This window comes from Malania oleifera, chromosome 7 (assembly GCF_029873635.1).
Source record: "Malania oleifera isolate guangnan ecotype guangnan chromosome 7, ASM2987363v1, whole genome shotgun sequence".
Classification (NCBI taxonomy): Eukaryota; Viridiplantae; Streptophyta; class Magnoliopsida; order Santalales; family Ximeniaceae; genus Malania; species Malania oleifera.
Window position 1 is genome coordinate 21,606,466 of NC_080423.1, and position 22,248 is coordinate 21,628,713.

General features: G+C 36.6%; 1 protein-coding gene across 3 annotated transcripts in view; it reads right to left on the reverse strand.

Annotated features, from left to right (window-relative positions):
- The window catches only part of LOC131159452 (pyridoxal kinase), a 100,960-nt gene that overhangs the window by 60,206 nt on the left and 18,506 nt on the right, over positions 1 to 22,248 (reverse strand). For all 3 annotated transcript variants that reach the window (XM_058114378.1, XM_058114376.1, XM_058114375.1), the window contains exons 6-7: positions 8,812 to 8,885; positions 2,515 to 2,579 (exon numbers count right to left, since the gene is read on the reverse strand). In XM_058114378.1, the coding sequence (XP_057970361.1) occupies positions 2,515 to 2,579; positions 8,812 to 8,885 (139 nt within the window). The remainder of the gene's footprint in view (positions 1 to 2,514; positions 2,580 to 8,811; positions 8,886 to 22,248) is intronic.

Consider the following 22,248-nt stretch of genomic DNA (forward strand, 5'->3'; position numbering starts at 1 on the left):
GCTGCAGGTAGGGGGATAGTGAAAGGTTTGGAAGTGGGGAGAGAGGAGTGGTGGTCTCTCATCTTTAGTTTGCAGATGATACTATTTCCTTTTTAGAGGATCATAGCCCTTCTTTCAGCTGTGTTTTGGGTATCCTTAAAAGTATTTGAGAGAATATTAGGGCTTAAAATATTTATTTAGTTCTTTTTTTTTGTAAAGATGGTGTCCGAGGCCCTTTGGACACTTGACTAATACACCAGGGCTTAAAATAAATATTGGAGGAGTGGGTTAGAAAATATTGATGTATCTGTTGAACAAGTTAGGGAGTGGTCTTCTGTTGTGGGGTGTGATCTTTTGGAGTGTCCTTTGACTTATTTAGGGTTTTCCCTTCAAAGAGTCAATCCTAGAGGTGAGGAGTTTTGGAATCCAATAATGGAAAGCGTGTCTAACAAGCTTGATGGTAAGAAAAATTTTTCCTTTGGGGATAGAATAACCTATATCCAAACCTATTTATCTAGTATTCCACTATATTGCTTGTTTGTTTTAGGATTCCAATAGGAATTGCTAAGAAGGTTGGGAAAATCATAAGGGATTACTTGTGGTCTAGAGTAAGGGGTTTTAGGGATCATTTAGTAAGGTGGGAAGAGGTTTGTATGTCTAAATTGGAGGGAAGGCTGCGTCTTGGAAATTTGGTATCTAAAAACATCGCTGTTTTAGCTAAGTGATTATGGCATTTTCCCCTAGAAGATCACTCCTTTTGGCATAGTGTGATTAAAAGTATGGTTAGGGTGAGATTGGGTGGGTTACCAATGTTAGTTAGCGATGTTCATCTGAGAGCCCATGGAGATCTATTTCTCAAATTTATCTCTTGTTGACTCCTCACATTAAATTTGTGGTGGGGAGGGCTTCTTGGATTCGATTTTGGAAAGATCCATGGTAGGGGAATGATGTTCAAGCCACATCTTTTCCTCGTCTCTTTTGTTTGAACTCAGGGTAAGATAGTAAGATTTCCTTCTTTATGATTGACTTGGGTAGCCCTCTAGTTTCTTGGAACTTTATTTTTAGAAGACCTCTTAAAGATAGAGAGCTGTTGGAACTTTCATCCTTGTTTCGTTATTAAACAATTGTCATCTTTCTTCAGCTAGGGATACTTAGTCTTGGGTTTTGGATCATTCCTCAGTGCATTCTTGTAAATCTTTTTTTGAGTTTTTGACTTCTTCCAATTCCTGTTTTCCACTATATCAATTTAGGAAGGACAAAGCTCCCCTAAAAATTAAGGCTTTCATTTGGCTGATTCTACCTTGGAAGGCCTTATCTCCATTTGAATTCTGAAATGGTACCTCATTTATTTTTACACTGTAATTATGCTTGGAGAATCTGCAGAAAAGTATTTGGCATGATGGGAGAATCTTGGGTCTGCCCAGTGTCAGTGGAGGAATTGTTGTCCACTTCTTACGAGGGGTTTGGTAAAAGGAAGGAAAGGCTTGCACTTTCGAAATGCAATTTTTTTTTTTTTTTTTTGCAGTGTTGTGGGGATTATGGTTCGAGTATAATGCATGGGTTTTTTAAAGGTGAAAATTGAATTAGCAGCAGGTGTGGGAGAAGGTTCATTACCTGACCTCTTTATGGTGTGTTGGCTTTGGCTGCTGTAAGGGAGTTAGATTTTTGGAGGTTCAGTGAAAATGGAGGAATCATATGCTCTGATAATTATTTTTTTCCAGTTCTTTTTTTATTATTAGTTTATTTCTTCTGGATTATTCCAGAGTTTTGATGGGAGAAGTCTTTTTCTCCTTTTTGTAAATTCTTCTCCCTATCAATGAAATCTCTTCTTTTGTTATCAAAAGAAATATTCCCAACCTATGGAGCTGAAGTGTGGCAATCAAGCTGCTATTCATATTGCATTCAACCTGATTTTTCAAGAGGATAAAACACATTATGTTTGATTGCAATTTTGTTCAGGAGAAACTTCTGCAAAATCTAATTGTATCTGACTTGTTCACTAAACCTTTGGGGGATGTCCAAGTTAAATTCATTTGTAACAAGCTAGGAGCATATGAGATCTATGCTCCATGCTCCAGCTTGAGGGGGATTGCTACCAGTCAAAGAACATAAAACGAAGAACAAAGGGGTTAAGTGATACAGGTCGGATTTTTTTAGTCTATCTATTGAGAACAAATCAGATCATATGGTTCTATTTCTCAAAGTTTCTTAGTGTTATTACTGTATGTTAGTGAGCATGAGTAAGTACATGATGGCTATTTTGATTACACACCTACTGCTGTGTAGGTTCTCATGTTACAACAAACTCATCTATTCTCTTTTCTCATTTTAACACTACAATAAATTTTGAACCCATTCATCAATTTTCAGCCATAAGCCTCTGAGTTACTACTAATCTTAGTAGCCAGCATAAAATTTAAAGAACTCAGTAAAATGTCACTGAACTAGTTATATAGCACAAATAAATGACAGAAAAAATAATAAAAAAGAATGAGGAAAGCTTTGTCAGTCATTATATTTCATATGAGAGAATACCTCAAATTAGTCAATTGCTCAGCTTCGAATTGATTAGGAGTCAGCATTGAAGCCACAGGAACAACCTAAACATGAGGAGTGTTAAAAGAAGAAAAACTGTATGGATGACAACTAAACCTGATCAAATTTAACATATCATGTTTCTTATGGGGTGGTTGGTTCATACAAATAAAAATATTCCCACAGAATGACATTCCAAGAAGTCTCATTCCTGGAAATGGGATGCCTGCCTCATGGCAATATTTTTGTTCGGTTCAGATTGTAAGCTTCCCAGAAATGTACAAAATGCCCATGTCAAGGTTTTGGTTCAACAGGGGAATCTTTCCAAGTATTTCATGATGACCATTATACCCTTGACTTGTGCATAAACAATAAACGAAGAACAATTATATTTTCAGAACAAACCCTGTATCCAACTAAATCCATGCCCTAAAATTTTCAACCATCAAATTTTAATTAAAAAAAATAGTTGGGGGCAATATGGTCTAAAAATTTCATTTCTCTCTCTCTTCTCTGTGCGCGGGCGTGTCTCTCTCTCTCTGCACCTGTGTCTGTCTCTATGTCAGTGTGTCTGTGCGTGCAAATCTTTCAACCTGGTGCTCAATTGAGGAAGAAGTGGACCTCATTAGGGAAGAGTCAAAGGATCGCCATTTTCATGGAAGTTGAGGAGTTCAACTGGCTTTTCCAAGTGCGGAGGAATTTCTGGACCATGAAGCTCTCAATTGAATGATTCCGAAAGAGAAGAAGGGAGACAAAAACCCTTCTGTTTCAGTTAAAGAACAATTGACTTGGAGGAATTTGTGGACTATGGAGCTCTCAATCCAATGGTTCAGAAAAACAAGAACGGGAGACAAAACCCATCTGGTTCAGTTAAAGAAAATACCTTCAGAAGCTTCATTTCCTTTTTCCAAAATCAACTCAAGGGGAGTGTGAGAACTTGCATTCCCTGAGGGCCTAGACTCAAAAGGATGAAAAAAGATCCACCTTGTAGTGAAGGAGTTGGCTCTTTGTGTTGGAGCTTCCAATCGCAGCACCACAGGGTATCTCTCCCCATCAGGTCACAAACAACAGAAACCAGCCTCCTTGGAACCCCTCCTTTTCACATGGTCATTGGAGAGCCATAAGGCACTTGACGATGGAAGACTACATCTCCCACCAAAGTTGCCTTCTCTGCTTTGGGAAGCCGTCTTGGGGAAGTGCAGACTATCAACAATCTGCAGAAATGAGGCCTCACCTTGGTAAATAGGTGTTACCTGGGTGAGAACAAAGCTGAATCTGTTGATCACATCCTCCTCCATTTTCTATGGGTTAGAAACTTTTGGAACCTTGCTCTTGCTTTGACAGTGCAGCACTGAACCAAAATTAAATCAGATGAGATGGAAATTTGGGCTTCAAAGGATTTTCATCCTAGCAAAGAAAAGAGAACAGCTTTGTCCCTCATTCCCATAACCATTTTCTGGATTGTCTGGAAGGAAAGAAACAAAAGGACCTCCAGAGGGCCAGCCACGCTGCTTTTCATGCTGAAAACAGATGGTTCACCACTCTCACTTTTTGGTTTAGAGGCTGTTTTGATCCTGATGCTTTTGCTGTTTTAGACTTAAGGACATTCCACTTTGTCGTTGATTCCTGTTTTGGTTTTCTTGCTGTACTTGGGCAGCACCCCTTGGATCCCATTAATGAATTATCCATTTTACCAATAGGGGGTGTCCCTGGGTCACAAGGCTCCCCCACTTTGTGAATGTAAGGCGAGGGGTCATCACAGTGTATGCAGCCTTACCCCTGCTTTTGTGCAAAGAAACTGTTTCCGAGACTTGAACCCATGACCTCACAAAGAAGCAACCTTACCATTGATCCAAGGCTCTTTTTTAATTTTTTTTCCCTCTTGTTTATCAATCAAAAAAATGTCACTAACATTTTTTTATTAATTTGTATTTTTTGTAACAGTAATTTATTATGTTAAATATAACAATATTGTGTACTTAGTACAATATTATGGGGGCATTAATGTCCAACCAACCAAAATGGTCAGGGCAATATGGTCCTAAACACAAGATTCCCATGGGAACGGGATTCCCATGACACACACCTATGGTGGAGAATGGGAAAGGGATTCCCATGTCTTCTGGAAATCCTTCATTCCAAAGAAATGTGAGATTATCACCATGTCAGATTCCAGCCCCTAAAACAAACATGGAATGTAATACCATGGAAGTCACATTCGCTGGGAATGTTGAAAGATGATTTTAACCAAACGCTACCTTACTTCAAATATCTCAAACAGTGTAGATCATGCACTAAACTTGAAAGATAGAAATGGTGTCCTTTCTATGCAATTATCATAGAGATATTTGCCTGCAAGTCTTTGGACAGACCAAATTCTAAACCCTACAAGAAGTGATGAATAATAATTTCCCAAGTATTAGGTTTAAGAACCAGTCCTAATTCATAAAATTTCAATCTAACGGTTAAGCCTAATCAATAATCTGATAGGGTCTGAATAAACAACACCTTGACTCAGGCATCATCATACACTGACTCTAATTGTCAGTATCTGTTTTCTTTAAGCTTTTATTTTTTAATCTCTCTCCAACTCCAAGTATGAAATTATGTTTACAAAACTATGGTCCGTAAATATTCTACAACAGCTCTAAGATCTGACAAGGAGGATTGGATTTATTGGTTGCATAAAAAAGGGCCAGCCTGGTTTACAAAGCTCGCACGTATGTGGGGTCCGGGAAGGAGCAGACCACGATGGGTCTATAGTACGCAGCCTTATCTTGCATTTTTGCAAGAGGCTGTTTCAACTCCACAAATCCATGACCTCTCCAGGCTGTTTCTATTGGTTGCATACTCAATAGAAAACCAACAGCACCCTAACTCGACATTTGGTTCACAGAATGGAGTCAAAAACAGATATGTAAACGAAACTGGAATGGATTGAGATCAGGATGCCATTGCTACATTTGGATATCCATGTGGAATAGCTGCTGGAATAGAATGAGAAAGAAGTTCTATTTTAAAAATACCCCTTCAAAATTAAATTATTAAATCTAACATACGCCATTTTCTAATATAAAGAAATTTTTATGTAAGAAAATTTACAGTGACCCTACATTTGGAAGCATGGAATTTGGATATTGCATTTAGGTTTGTGTGGATTCAGAAAAAATGTAGTATAAAATTGTTGAGTTTCTTCCAAATCCAATCCTTGAAAATCCTGCTCCCAAACATTACCCAAAGACACAAGACTGTCGACCATGGAACATATAATTAGGTTGCTTTAAGGGAGAAAGAGTGATTTAAACATTTGAAAAGAAAACTTGCTATGTGGTTACTGTGGTCCATAGCCATGGACATTAACGACCCACTGTCATCAGCTGTAGCAGCATTAGGGGTTGTTTGGTATCATTGTCAAAAATTATAAAAACTAAAACCAAAAACAAAAACTGAAAACCAGAAACACTAAAAATTGGAAACCAACAACTTAGGTGGCTAATATTTCTAAAACTAAAAGACAAAAAATTAAAATCTTGATTAAACAATTGTTCATTTTTGTCCTTGAATAAAATCGCAATTAAAAATATGATTAAAATAATAAAGTGCAAATAATACAAACTAAAAATACTATAATAAAAATAAAAATTGTTAAAATTATTCTACATTACAATTGAAAACTAGTTAAAATATTTTGTGAATGGATTTTGTTTTAAATTTTTTAAAAAGTTTTATAGACATTTTTATTTTAATTATATCTAAAATTCATATGATCATTTTATTTTAATTTAATTAAAAATTATGTATAAATTAAATGATTTTATCCAAAAAAATGAGTCTAGATATTAAAACTTTCGGCTATAGGTTGCCTAAACAACTAAAAACCATAAAATCTAGTTTTCAATTTTTCGAAAACAGCTAAAAATCAACAACAGAAATAGAAAATCAGCAACATAAACAAACCCTTTTTTTTTTTTAACATAAACCAACACATTTTCATAATTTGTTTCTTCATTTTATAGAAACAAAGACAGAAACAATACCAAGCACACCCTTAATTGGGCTGGGCCATTTAGAGAGAGAGAGAGAGAGAGAGAGAGAGATACCCTACTTTCAATCTTGTTTAAATTTCTTCCTTTCACATTGTAAATTTTCTCCCTCATCCAAAGGAGGGGAAAAAATGTTATAATAAAAGCATGTGTTTTGAAAGCAAGAAGAGAATTCAATCTCTCTCCTAAACCTTCTCCAAATCATTCATTTTGATGGAGTTCTTACTGTACTGTCTATTCCTTGTTAACACTCATCCTCATATGTTCAAAGAACAAATATATGCCATAAAGATGGTTCAATAACACGATAGTCCGCATGACACACATCCAAGCCCAAAGTCAATACACCAAAAACATATGAAGGAGCAATATATTGACGCTAACCCAAATCTGAACAATCTATTTTTCCAGACAACAGCGTATGTGTCTGAAACAATAATAAATACAAAAGCTTTGACAAAAGAAGTTGAAAAAGACATCCTTATTTGAATCCTTACTTTGTGGGGGAACTCTAGGGGTTTCTAGAAGTTCCCCTATACTAGCTTCTACAAGTTTGTAAAAGACTTCTGCTTTTTTTCCTCCATATGCAGTTCAGTTATCAACACACAACATACATTTGCTTTTAGAAAAATTCACCAGTTACAAAAGAATAAATTTTAAAAACACAAATCAGGGCATTGTTGTCAAATCAAGATTCAAATCGTGTAGCAAAATTCCAATTTTGGCAATCGAAAATCGAGAATTGAATCAAATCGTAGAATTTTTTATACAAATTCCAAAATCAATTCAAAATGACATGCATATATTGATATATAAACAAGAAACAAAATAGTAAAATAAATTTAAGTTTTGACAATAAAAACATCATATTTCATCCATTGCTTTCGCTAAACAAATGAAAAGTAAGGGAAAAAATGAACTGTATACTGTTTAAGGGAAAGGATCAAGAAACTTTTAGCATTTATCAACATATAAAACATAATGATATTTCATGCTTACTCTCACTCAGATTAAAAGGGGAAAAAAAGCCCACAAAAAATGGTCATAATTGAACAAACTACTAACAAAAGCAGCTTTTGAATCTTGACAACACAACGAAACATGGTACCACCTTTAGCCAACAAGTGTTCTGCCCCTTAATGGCAGAACGTTATACTCCTCCAAGAGTGATGAATGGTTTTGTGAAGGCAATTGTAAGACCTAAAGTTCTACTTCCACTTCATTTTTTAGCACAAAACTAACATAGACAAGGAATGGAAGGTAATCAAATGAAAGGCAATAAAAAAGAAATGTTGTTTTTAGGGTTTTGAACTAGTGAGTTTTGTCAGGATATGATAGGTCCAGAATTGTGTAAATTGATAGATTCAGATTGATTCATTAGATTCACAAGGTGAATCGATAGATTTGGCAATAATTCAGTCATCTTTAGATTCGCTAGTAAGATTCGAATTGATTTGGTGTGGAATTGATATGAATCCTATGATCGAATCATGAATCGTAAGATTCTAACAAGTAACAACTATGGATCAGGGTTCAAACTTCACTATCCCCCTCTCATATACCTATCAAAAAAATAAAATGGAAATGTGGATTAGATTTCTTGTCATTTGAAACAGGTTGCACAATCAATCAGAGTAACTAAAAACAGAAACAAAACAGAACAAAACAAAAAAGGTAACTATGCTTCCATCCATAATTGATGCTCTTTCTTCAAAGAATAAACTGTAAGTGTGCTGTAAATGCAAAAAAACTAAAGTCTTCTATTGGTCACGACTTAAGAGTAATGCCCTCATTGCTGAACCACTGTTTTATCAAAAATGAGGTTGGATGAAGCACCTAATTTTTTAACAGCATAAAAACTTAGGACTTAATTATAACTAACAAGCAACAGCATAAGGATAAATATTTGTTGGCTGTAAAATTTTCAAATTCTGGGAAAAGCAACGAGAAGGATATATCCCCAACTAAAGCCAGCAATACAAGAAAGATTAGACACACATAAAGCAGCACTTCTCAGTCACTTTTAAATATTTGTGTGCGGATGTGTACATAATTTCACTTAATTTATTCAATAAATGGTAACTGCAATTCTTTTCACAACCAGCAAAGCAAAAACTTCTAGTCCACAATGTAAAACTAAAAAGCACAAAATTCCATGAACAAAAACTAACCTAATCAATATAGTGTTAAGATTCAAGTATAAATGGATAGATCTCAAGTACACAAGTGCAAACAAACAATTCGGATTGCTAACCTTTTCTCGATATAATGATACAAGCTCTGCAGGAACATAAAACTTTCCTTCATCACCCATCACTGGATCACAAACTAGACAAGAAAGGCCCTATTATAAGGACATTAGAGATGAACAAGAATATTTATGTGAGTTCATAATGTTTATATTTCAGTTATGCAGAAGCCAAACTTAACAAAGACAATTCAATAATAATAATAGAACAACCCTTCTTCTGGAAAGAGAGAAAAAATTTATTAATGGCAGAAAGAATGTACAAAAAAGAGGACCAGGAGTCCACATATAAACAGAAAACAAGTGCAAAAGAACACATCAATGGCCAACTTCCTATTTTATTCTTATCCATATGTGCTCCTACCCTTCCTCCTTGCATCCCTGACTACCTCACTTGCAACTAAGGCATCATCGAAAATTTATCTAACTCAAGCAGACATTGCCCAAGCATCTTAATTATTCTATTACAGTTTTACCCAATTCTGTTGTTGCTCAGGGTTTGAAGATGAGGCAGAGGTCCAACAGTAATTACTATTTAGATGCTCATTCATCCTGTTCCAAGTGTCATGTAGCAGCCTATCACACCTCCATCTATGGTGTCACCTTGACTACCTTTCATAGACATTTTTAAGAAACATGCTCCCAGTCGGATCCATTTGCTTGATTTTGATTGAAATTTATCTTTCTTGGTAAAGCACTCCTCCTTTTGCATCCCCAGCTAACCTTTTATGTTCATTTATTCTAGTGTTTGGAGCCATAGTCAGATGGGATTTGGTTGCTTTGCAGCATTTCTCGACCATTGCTCCTATGAATTTATTTAATGAAAGATCATTTGGAGTTGTTTTCCACCATTCATGCACTTGCACTAAAGTTCAAACTCAATTTTAGATCACGTGTTCATATTCTTCTCAGTGTTAATGCCAAAGAGGACTTTAGAAATCCTTTCAATACATTTATGACTAATGCAAGTATGCTTGACACACCAAGCATCAATGAAAATTAAGCAATAACAGCTGCAAGGGTTGGAAAACTGACAGATTAGGTAGTCACTGAAGAGATTCAGGTGAATAAGAGGTATTGGTACAAAATGGGATTTCTTACAGTCTGGCTCCCATGTCCCTCTCTTGTGAAGCTTCCTTCTCTATTCTTTTTTCCCACATAGCAGTATCCCATCACTGCAGTAGATTATGAAAGGAGGGGATCGCAAGTGTTCTTTTCAGATAAAGGGAAGACCTTCAATCTGAGACCGAATAAAGTGGGTAAGGGAGTTTTTCTTTTAGTTCTAGAGCACATCCCAAAATGGGCGGGTGAGGTTTTCTTCAGTTACAGCAAGGTGGTTCTCAGATTAATTGTCATTGATTTTTGAAACATAGGAAGGTGGTTTCAAAGCAATCATTTTGGAAGCGAGGTACAGGACAGTGACTTGACAAACAAAGTAGGGAAATTTTTTGTAGGAGGCTCTCCATGTTTGTTACTGCAGGGACAAAAGGGAATATTTGGAGACGTGTTGTGAAAGAATTTGTGTGGTATCCAGGGATTTCCTTCCTTCTAATGGTGGTGTAGGCAAATGAATACAACGAGGCAATCATACGTGGAGCTGGAGCCTGGTAGTGTCAGTGTAGAAGATTCAGGTATGTGCATAATGTCATGGTGTGATGCAAGAAGAGAAGCTTACACATACCTCGCCCATGGCCAGCCATTCTTGTATGGAGAGCATAGCTCCCATGGCAGAGGCAGCTAGGGTTTCATACAGGGCTACAAGGCAACAGATGCAAATAGGGTTTCAGTTAGTGTTCCAAATCTGATGAAGATTGGGATAGAGTGGGCCTGGGAGTTTGACAGTGGTTTTGGACCTGGGCAAGCTATTGGATAGGAAAGGAGCTGCGTAAAATTCCCAGATGGGCCACATAGTGAGCAGGCTCAACACCCAAATGACTCTGTTTGAGACAAGGAGGCTTATGCAATGGCCTATGGTTAGCCACATGATTACAAGGCCCAGGGATATCTGTAGCGTTCAAACAGCAGTGAGGCTCAAGAGATTTCAGACAGCTATGTTGCTTACAGATGAATATGTGCAAGGTACAGGCACACGATGCTTCAACTTGTAAACAGGATTCATTAACAGGAAAGAGGGGGAAAAAAACAGAGTTATAATTCAATCAGGGTCTCAGGCTGCAGAGGGGGAGGATAAGCAGAAGGGAATTGACACGACTATTGAGTCAACTGAGTTTAATAAATCTTCTACTGATGACATGTCTGGAGAGCTTCTTTGGAGGCTGCCAGCCGTGGAAGCACTCAGATGGGGCAGGATTTTCAGTTTGCTGGAGTTCAAGGTGAGGATCGAGTCTGATGGTTTGCACTCAGAGGTGGTGCACAGATCTGGAGAAAGTAATGTGGAAATAAAAGTTGGCACATGCAATAAGTCTGAAAAAACCAAGGTGTATGTGCATCAGATGGCAAGGGAGGAGGGGCTAGGAAAGAAATTTTCATTTTAATAATGAAATGACTTCTAATATGTGAGTGAATAATAAGCTCTTAAAAAAAGAAACAGATGGGAATTTTAATAGAGTCGTCCCAAAATTGTTCAGACAAAAGAACATCCTTGATTTTCCACATTGGCAGATTTATTCACAAGGAAGCTCTGTATCCCCCAAAATCTGCAACAGAACTAATCATCAACCCATCCTCAGACCCCACCCCCACCTATTCCACCTCTTCCTGAGTGTCATGACTTAGATCTTCCCAATGCTTTAAGCAAAATGCAAGTTTCTTATATCTCTAATTGAGCATTTTTATGACTCCCATTAGTGCTTCATTTTCAATATTCCTATATTTATCCCCTTTTAGAACTCCAGTTAGTGTTGCTGCAGTTCTGCTTATGACAGATTTTTATGGTCATGTAGGCATGGTAATAAGAGAGATCATCTTGTTAGTTGGCATGTGGTTAGGAGACATTAGTCCGAAGGGGGTTAGAGACTTGGTATTTTTGTGTCTCTCTAGTTAGGAAATGGAGGTTTCCTTGAGAGGTTAATTCCTTAAGGCACAAGGTTATAAGAAGGAAGTATGGAGTTCATTGGATGGGTAGGGTACTAGAGGTGGAGGCAATGTTTCTCATACAAGCCCATGGAAGTACATTTCACAGGATGCTCATTTGTTCTTTCCTCTTAGGTGGTTCAAAGTTAGTAGTGGCAACATGATTCAGTTCTGGAAGGATTTTTGCGTGGGAGAGGTCTTGTTGAAGGTTTTCATGCATTGCCTTTTTAGATTGTCTTTCATTCATAATGCTCCAATCACATCTTTCTATTATTGGGAGAGGGCTTCCCTTTCTTGGGAGTTTCACTCTTTAGGAGTCATAATGAAAGAGAGGTTTATGAGCTTACTATTTTATTGGGAGTATTGGATTCTTTTGTTAGGTACGATTTAAGGGTTTGGATAGAGGATAAATTAGGTTCTTTTTCTTATTAACCATTCTTTCCTCATTAACTGAAACCTAAACCTTCAACCACTCATCCTTTTCCTTTGAACAATATTATTTGAAAGGCTAAGATTCCTTTTAAGATTAGGGAATTCACAAGACTTTGACTTTTAAGGGGATTTACGCAAATGACATTTTATGGTTAGGAGACTGTATAAGGGTATCAGCCTAGGTTAGGATGACGTGTTTTAAGTTCAATAAGACAAATGCGCATTGTTTTATACATTGTCAAGTGGCTAGAAAGCTTTGGGCTACCTTTTGCAATGTTTTTAGTGAAGCATGATAATACCTCAAAATGCAAATGATTGCATGTTGGTTTTGTGGTTTTTGTAAGACTTTGGGGAATTGCACAGCATACACTATTGTTTGGACAGTGTGTCTTGGGAGAAATAAAAAGATTTTTAATGCTTAAACAACATCTCCCCATTTGTTATGGGATAGAGTTGTTTTCCTCCCTTCTTTTTGGGCACATGCTTTGGGAACCTTTCGGGGGAGGTCTTTGTCTGATATCCAAAGGGATCAGATAAATGTAAATTTCATAATTACATTTAGCTTTTATTTGAAGGATGTATTGCTGTCCACAGCTTTTACTTTTTCACTCATTAATGAATTTTTCTTTCGATCAAAAAATGTACTCTCTAACCCAAACATGAATCCAAAAAAAACCTCAAATCATTCGGCCCATTGTTTTGTACAGAGCTCAACCAATTCCATGGCTTATGTTATAAGTAGCACAAGGGCTAAAGAATAGGCTATTAATCAAAAACATTAAGTCATGTAATAGACCTGTCATAGGCTGTTGAATGAGTCAACAACAACAAAAGGCCAAGGATAATGGTTAAAGACTTTGGTGGATAGGACACCCATGGCAAGGGGAGGGTATCTAAGTGAGGCAAAAAAGGTAGGGAAACAGGGGTATAGCACAAGTAAAGAGTAACTAAAAAGCACCTAGGTTATTTCAATTTGTTTTGTGTTATGGCCAAACTAAAACCAAAAAATTTGAAATTTATGCCAAGGCCAAGAACTAAGAAAAGAAATGAAACATAAATTTGGTTTAATTCAATTCCATTCTCAAATTTTCAAGAAAATTTTGTGAACATCTAAGCACTCTAGTTGATGCTAGCACAAATCATGTAGCAAATTAGAGTTTGTTGGGTAGTTTAATTCAAGGTCCCAAATTTCGATTTTGACTAAAGTTTAGAAGCTCGGAAAGTACAGGAATTTCAATGCTCGGTTTGGATTTCAACCTCAATTTTGATTTGAAAAAATGTTGGGAATTAGTAGTAAAGCATGGACTTCTTTTATGAAACTTTAAATATTAAGTTTTAGGACTAATAGATTAAAAACTAAATACATCTATGCTGTGTATAAGGTGCAATAATTGTAATATAATATGTGTATTAAACATATTTGCAATATATTATATTCATTGAACATATTCAGTTAATATAAGTGAAATTCATAAATCATTTCAACAGAATTTAATATACAAATCATGATATTTTAGACATGAATGGCTAACTAAATAAAAAAATTGTTGTAAGTTCAATTTTGTATAATTTTTATTAGATTACCACTTTACCTAAAAGCTTAAACCATTAGGTTGTGAGCCAACAATGTATATCAAGCTTTAACACTGCCCTGCACAAGCACCCTGAAAGCACATGAGATGTACAAACGATAAATAACACCCATTAGAGGGTAGACAATAATTTGTTAAACACCACACAATGAGCATGAGCAACAAACCCAGGACCTTCTGGTAACCAGCTCTGATACCATGTTACATTACCACTTTACCTATAAGCTTAAGTTGTTAGGTTGTGGGCCAACAATGCCTATCAAGATTTAATAGTTTCAAAAGCCCTTGCAACAATCTTTTGTTTCAATAAAAATAAGATAAATTAAGAGAGAAATTTTACTTTGCATCTAAATTTCACATTTGAATTTCAATGAAATTTCATTCTATAATAAAATTTCCGACAAGTTTCACTAAAATTTCGACTTTTTGACAAATTTCGGATGATTAGTTGAAATTTCACTAGAAATTATGCAAGAGATAAATTGACTACCATTTTGATTTCGAGGGTGATCAAAATAAAAATCAAGAGGGAATTTCATGGAAATTTAAGACCATGGTTTGATTATTAAATTGACACAATGCTGGACATTGCCATTGCAGTAAGTGTTGTAAGTACATTCTTGGAGGCTTCATGGACTGGGCACTAGGATACCATTGGGCACATTTGAGGTATCTCAAAGGCAAGTCATGCCATGGTTTCTGGTTTCAAAACCATTGTCATTCTAAGCTTGAGGATTAAGGAATGCATTGATGCCAACTGCGCTGGATCTCCATGAAGGGAAGCCTACTATTAGATGCTGCATTGTTGACCAAGGAAACCTTGTTCTTGAATAAGAAGCAAATTGTTGCGGCAGGATGTTGACATCACTCAAAAGTACGAAGTGGCAGTGCAAACTATCTGTGAGTTTGTGTGGTTGAAGCTTGTGTTAGAACATAGTTCTCAAAGGTACGCCTTGGGGCAGTGCAGAGGGACGAGAACTTAGCATTTCAAAGGGCCTCACGCAAGGCAACCTCTATGAGGTGCTGTGAGGTGCAGCGAGCTGAGAGGTGCAGAAAGGCATGCCACATAAACATGTAGACGTTGTAGGATTACCATTTTTTTTTTTTTTTTAAATCTTTTGTACCTTTTACTAGGAGCACTGGGCAATGCCCTTCTCCTCCTCCCCCTTCTTCTTCTTCAACCAGGTCATCTGTTCTTCTACTTCTTCTCCTTCTTCTTATTCTAATTTCAAACTCAATCAGATTCTACCGTCGGAGGCTCAAAGGTACATCACACAACTTGCGATTTTCTTTATCTTCAGTTATCAAGCAAATCAGACATTCAGATTTCAGACCAGGTTCTTTCATCTCCTTGACGTATTTTTTTCTTCCTTCTTTTCTTCTTCTTCTGCCTGTTGAGTATTTGAGTGAGTTCAGAGCAGTGTTTACAATTTGCACCAAAACCAGACATTCAGACCAGTCTGCCTGCTCTTAGCCAGATTTCAGAGCAGTCATGTGCCTCGGCCTCTGCGTCTGAGACTTTTATTTTTCTTTTGCTTTCTTCTGTTTTGTTGGAAATATACTTTGCTGCCTTTTCTAGAATTGCTGAATGCTGATGCATTTATTTTCCCTGGATGATGATGTTTATTTGTTTTTTGTTTCCTGCTGGCTGCTGCTTATTTCTGTTGCAATTTTCTGGAATTTACAACATGAACATAATTAACATGGCTTATATCTGCTTATTTAGTTGTTTCTCGAGACTGGAATCTGGAAGAACGTTGACTATTTCTTCTTATTTCTGGAATTTACTGGTACTTGGTACTTGGTAGTCATAATTTCGATGCATTCATGTTTTTGTATTGAATATTTTGGTATTTTTAAATTCAAGTATTACTGCTAATAACATAGATCAAGTATCTATTATATAAGGCATTGCACAAAGTTATAATAAATGTGTACCTCGCCTTCTTGAGGCGCATGCCTCACCCCGTGACTTTAACTACTATGTGTTAGAAGAAATTGAGTTCAAATATCATCAATCTATGAGTTTGATGCAGTAATCGAGTTGTTCATAATATCTAAAATTCAGTGCTCCATGAGAGAGAAAGTGAAGCATGTTGGAGTTTATTGTTTTTTTTTTTTTTCAAAGATAGAAAAGGAAATTTATTGAAAGAGAAGTTCAAATGCCAGACAACAAGATGCCCAACAGTTAGAAAAAAACAGTTATAAAATACCTGCCCCAAAACATTCAGAGATCAGTCAAAGGATACCCCAAAAACATACTAGAATCCAAAGCCCAGAGAGAAGAAAGAAAAAGTGAAAAACCACTCTGTTCCACATAAAGTAGGAAAGGCATAGCTAGACCTTTAAAGATTCCGTATCCATACACAAAATCCCCACCCTGCTCCAAAAAAAAAAAAAGAAAAAAGACAAACCAAGCACATTGCCACAGCATTTCCTCTTTCCTACTTTCACTGAAGCCACAGAACTGCATCAAAAAAACATACACAGCACAAGGAAACGCCCACATCTCACCAACAAATATAAAATTATTACACCAAAGCTGTCTGACCACCAGACAATGAAGAAAAGAGTGTTCATTTCTTTCATTAGAAGCCAAACACATCATATAGGTATCTGGACTGATTGATTGTCATCTTATTTCAGAACGTTTTATGCACAACATTATTTTTAGGTTACTTATCAAGATCAAAGGACCAATAAGATCTGTTCCCCAAATCTTTGGGATTCCTCAAGTAAGTTATATTTGTAGCAAGTTTTTTTTCTTTTTTTGCTAGCAAAGGAAATTCATTAGATAGAATAAGAATGTACAATCAGAAGAAGAGACATCTCCTTAACAAAGTCTGGGAAACCTCAGGCAAAAAAAAAATAAGAAAACCGAAAGTGTAAAAAACAGCCCAAGGAAATCAACAGAGAATGCCAATCCCGCTGAATATCCGAAAAGCATATCCCCTTGAATTATCATTACCCACACACCACAAAGAAGCTAGAAAATAAATCTTTTCCCATGCCAACAAAAACACTAATTTCTTCCCTGAAAATATATGTGAGTTTCATTCCTTCCACAAACCACAAAATACTGCAAGTAAAGCACTAACCGGAGAGTGTTTTCCCTTCCTTCTTCTTACCAAACCCAACAAAAATAATTGCCATAAACTCCTCCACTGTCCCTGGACAAACCCAACTTTCTCCAAAATAACTGTATAACTTGTTCCAAACCTTCCATGCAAAATTACAATGCAAGAAAAGATGCAGAGCAGATTCTAAGCAGTTAAAACAAAGCACCCATATATTTGGAGGAAGGGCCTTTAAAGGCCCCCTAATCTGCAGCAGGTTATTAGTATTTATCAAATTAAGAACAATGAACCAAATAAAATCTTTGATTTGATGGGGGATTTTGGCCTTCCAAATAGTTTTGTAGAGTGGAAAGGAAAAGTCGGTGCTAATCAAGAATTCACAAAGAGATTTGCAAGAATAGACCCCTGAAGGAGCCAACAACCAAGATTGACTATCAACTTCTGAGGACACCCAACAATTATTCAACAAGACCAACAACGAAGATAACTCATTTGTTTCCCTATTGTTCAAGGATCTTCTAAAATGAAAAATCCAAGAAGGTAGAGGATAATCTGGATCAACAAGAAAAGAGGAAATGGGATCATTTTTTCCTAAGCTCAATTGAGATAGGCAAGGAAAAGAGGTGTGGAAAACAATATTCCCCAACCAAAGGTCTTTCCAAATTTAGTAATGGAATAAAGAGACGATAAATCTAAGAAATAGATTTCCATGGACTTTTTGAAGAACATCTAAAACCCAAATTGGTATCCCACCCAGTCCCGTAAAGTCCAAACTTGCTTTTAATAACTTTATGCCACGAAGAAGAATCCTCTGAAGGAACTGCCAAAGCCATTTGGACAAGAGCGTCATGTTTTTAGACACCAACTTTCCACGACCCGAACTTCCCTCCTGTTTTAGGTCCACAAACTACCTCCCAACACACCAATGATCCCTAAAACGTGCTACCCTTGACCAAATAAAATCTCACATAATTCTCTCAATCTTACTGGCAACACCCACTAGAATTTTAAAAATACGAAGAAAATACAATGGGATACTAGAAAGACAAACCTGGATTATAGTAATCCTGCCTCCCAAGGGAAAAAGGGCTCCCCTGCACTCTCTTAACCACGGGATCCCAAAAACTAAATGACCTATGATTTAAACCCAACCCCCTCCCCCCCCCCCCCAAAAAAAAAAAGAAAGAAAAAGGAACCCCTAGATAAGGCAACAGAAACTCCAACTCGACGCACCTTACCTCCAAAGACAACTCTCTAGCATGCTCTACAGGCACATTCATTGCCGCGATACCACTCTTCCCTATATTAATCTTAAGCCTTGAAATCCTTTCAAAAATATGGAGAAGCCCCAATGTATTCAAAAAGAAGGCTTGTGATCCTCCAAGAAAATGAGAGTACCGTCAGGAAACTAAAGGTGTGAGACCGTAAAATCCTCCCTCCCCACTTCCAAACCTTTCACTAAACCCTCTATCTATTGCCCTATCAACCAGCCACTAAAACAAAAAAACAAAAAACAAAAAACAAAAAAAAAAAAAAGAGGATCCCCTTGTCTAATCCCCCTCATAACCCTAAACCAAGATTGAGGCTCGCCATTCACTATCACCGAGTAAAACATGTTAGACATACATCCTTTTATCCACCTTCGCCGTCTCTCCCTATACCTTTACTCATAAAAATCTTATCCAAAAAGCTCCAACTCAATCTATCATAAGTGTTGGCCTTACAAGGCTTAACATCCTATTTTGATGCTAACAAACAAGTGGAACTTAACATATTTGATTAAGTGATGATATTTCAGATCTCATATATGTGAAAGCAAGGTCAAATACTCACAAAGGAACATGATCATATGAAGCTTAAAGAATACTTAAAGGAATGGTTGATATATTAAAGCTTGATGACTATGAGAGGATGAACTTGATATGAAAGCTTGAAGAAATGATGGACTCAAAGCATGGACATGCATGAAGACTTCAAGAGATGAAGGATTTAGAATTTTAAGGAAATTTCATGTAAGTACTTCAAGTAAATTCAATATGGATGCATGAAGCTCTTAAGATTAATTACTTGGACCTAAATACCTTTTAACATACTTGGAAAATATTTTTATAAGGTCAAAAGTTGTTTCAAAAAGGTTAAAATTGTTTTTGGAATGAAAAGCACTAAAATGGGATTTTTCCAAATTCTGTTAATTTTTCTACATCCGTATTGATGAGCATTTTTCTCTATCAAAAACTCATTATTTTAAAAAGTGTTCAACATGCAAGTTGTAGGATTTTCTCTTAGCTTTCTTTTGACACCAAGAAAATTAAATTTGGAGCTATATAAAAAAAGTTATGACCAAAATACAGAAGGGGGGTCAAAGCTGTCAGCAACACAGTAAAGTTGTCTGGTCAGTTGGCTGACCAGAATGAACTGGTTTAGTCAACCGACTGACTAGTTAACAGAACTAATTTTTGGGAGACAGAAAGCACCCAGTTGCTTGTCCAGTCGGCTGACCCTATATAAACAACCTCCTAGTCGCCTGGTCAGCCAGCTGACCCTACGAAAATTTAAATCTTGACCTCCAACGGGAAAATTCTGAAAATTAATTTTTTAAATCTAAATGTTATGAAAACTTAAGGAATACTCCAAGTCACTTGGGGATCAAGTAACATACTTTTTCAAGTCTATAAATAAGTCTCAAAGATCATTGAATGAACTAAGAACCAAGAACAAAATCAGCACTCAATACTCACTCAATTGTTCTCATCATTCAAAGGCTCTCAAGCTCACATATTGGGCATGAATTCAACTGAGTTTTTGCTGATCTTCTTCCACCGGAATTGTGCTACAAATTCTAAATCTTTCAATCATTAAAAGAATTAATCGATGATATACTTCCTTGAGCTTCAAGTTAAAATTCCATATTGTTATTTACTTTAAAGTATATTAGTTTGTAAATTGTACTAATCAGCTCTTTATGTGAGCACTCTTTGTACACATCTATTGGTTGTATCTTTTGTAGTTCTTGGATGGTTCGAGGTGTTCGGATCGTTGGCTAAGTAAAGGGATATTGCTTAGAAAGGCGGGCTCTAGCCTAATTAAGGAGTGACCGAACGAGGGGACATCGTTTGGAGAGGTGAACTCTAACCAACTGAAGGAGTGTGTAAAGGTTTTGTTCCGCCCGGTAAAGGAACTGCGATAGTGGAACCCTTTGGTGGTTTGCCAAGGGCGAGGATGTAGACTCCTTTGGTGGTTTGCCAAGGGCGAGGACGTAGGCTGTGTTGAAGCCAAACCTCGTAAAATCTTGTGTTCCTCTCTCTTTCCCTTACTCTTTACTTTCAGTACATATACAATTGCGTGGATTGTTTAATTGATAAACATACAAACTACGTAATTTGGAAGTTAAATAAACTTAAGGTTCAATTTTGATTTGGGATTGCGGAAACCGAAAGGGAGTACGTTGGTTAAACCTTACTTTACGGAAACCATACGAGAGTACGTTACTTGGTTAAACACCCAAAGATAAATTTACCAAGAGTTTATTTGAATTCTAAATATTTGGAAAGAGTGATTGGATTTTATATTGAACATCATATTGAAGAAGCAAATTCATTAATACAGGGTTTGATTCAAATTCACTACAGGGCTGCAAACCAAACAAAAACAGAAAGTTAAATTGTTTAAAGTTTGATATTGATTGGAGTGTGTTTATATTCCAAGAGTACTGAATCTTGAATGCTTTCATCAATCTAAATAGTGATGCAGTTATCTTAATCTTGACTTGGTTGTTTTGCTTTCCAATTGTGTTTGATTGGTTTGGATAGTTTGGTTGAAGATTGGATGTTTAATTAGTTGTGTTGTTGATTGTATAAAAGAAACCAAGTTATTGTGTGTTTGACAAATTAAACAAACAAGTCAAAGAATTGATTAAACAATAAAAGAAGTGAAGTATTCTTAAAAGGAATTAAAAGAAAGTTTTTAAAATCCCAATTCACCCCCCTCTTGGGAAGCTATCCTAATTTCAATAAGCCTTTTCAAAATCCAGCTTAAAGATGAAGCCCTTCTTCTTCCTCCTCCTAATGTCCTCAATAGGTAAATTTGCAACCAAAATAGCATCCAAAATTTGTCTCCCCTCGCCCCCCCTCCCCCCAAACAAACAAAAGCACTTTAGGCCTTAAAAATAGTCTTGTCAAGCACCCCACTCAACCTATTAGTCGGTACTTTGGTCATTATATAAACACTAAATACTAAACTAATGGGCCTATATTCATAAATCTTAATCAACCTACTTTTCTTTGGTACCAAAGTAATGAAGGCAGAATTAACACTCTTACTTAAAACCCCATTCCTGTAAAATTCATTGAAAAACTTCATCAAGTCATTCTTCACTAGCGGGCCATCAATCTTGACAAAAAAGATAACTTAAAACCACCCAGCCCAAGAGCTTTATCCCTCTCCATTCCCAAAACTGTAGATCTAGCTTTCGCTTCCTCAAAAGGTCTCTCTAACCAAACTATTTTGTCAACAGACAGAAGATCCCACTCCAACCCTTCCACCATCGATCTACTCTCATCCTCCTCAGAAAACAAGTTGTGAGTGAAATTAGCTATCTCAGAGGCAATCCTACTAGTATCCGAGATAATAACCCCTCTATCCACTTCCAATCCCCTAATCAAATTCTTTTTCACTTTCCCACTGGCTGTCCTAAGAAAAATCTAGAATTACAATTGCCCTCTCTTACCCATTTAAACTTCGTCTTCTACTTCAAACTCCTCGTTTCCTTGAAAATCAAATCTTTCGACTCATTCTTCAAAGAAACCCTTCTAACCTCCTTCTCCCTTGAAAGAATAATGTTTTCTTCCTTTCTATCTATCTTTTCCAATTCACCTAAAATGCCAATTTTTTAATCCTAATATCTCCAAACACCTTCATATTCCATTCTTTTAGTTTTTATTTCAACTTTTTAATCAACCTAAACCCCTCCCAACCCCCTTTCCACAACCTTAGACCAAGAATTCCATATCGAAGTCTAGGAGTCATCATCATCCGACCACATAATTTCAAACCTAAGAGGAGCGCACCTTCCTTGATTCCAATAAGATGGGAAAATGATCAAAGGTGGATCTAGATAGCATGCCTTGGGAGAGATTAGGGAACACCTCCTCCCACTCATTTGTTTGCAAGAACTTGTCAATTCTACTAGCCACCTCCTTAGCTCCCCCACCAACCATATAAAATTAACATTGCCCAACAAAAGGTCCCTCAAACCACACTCCCTAAAACCAAATCAAACTTCTACATAGTGCCAATAGCCCTGGCACCCC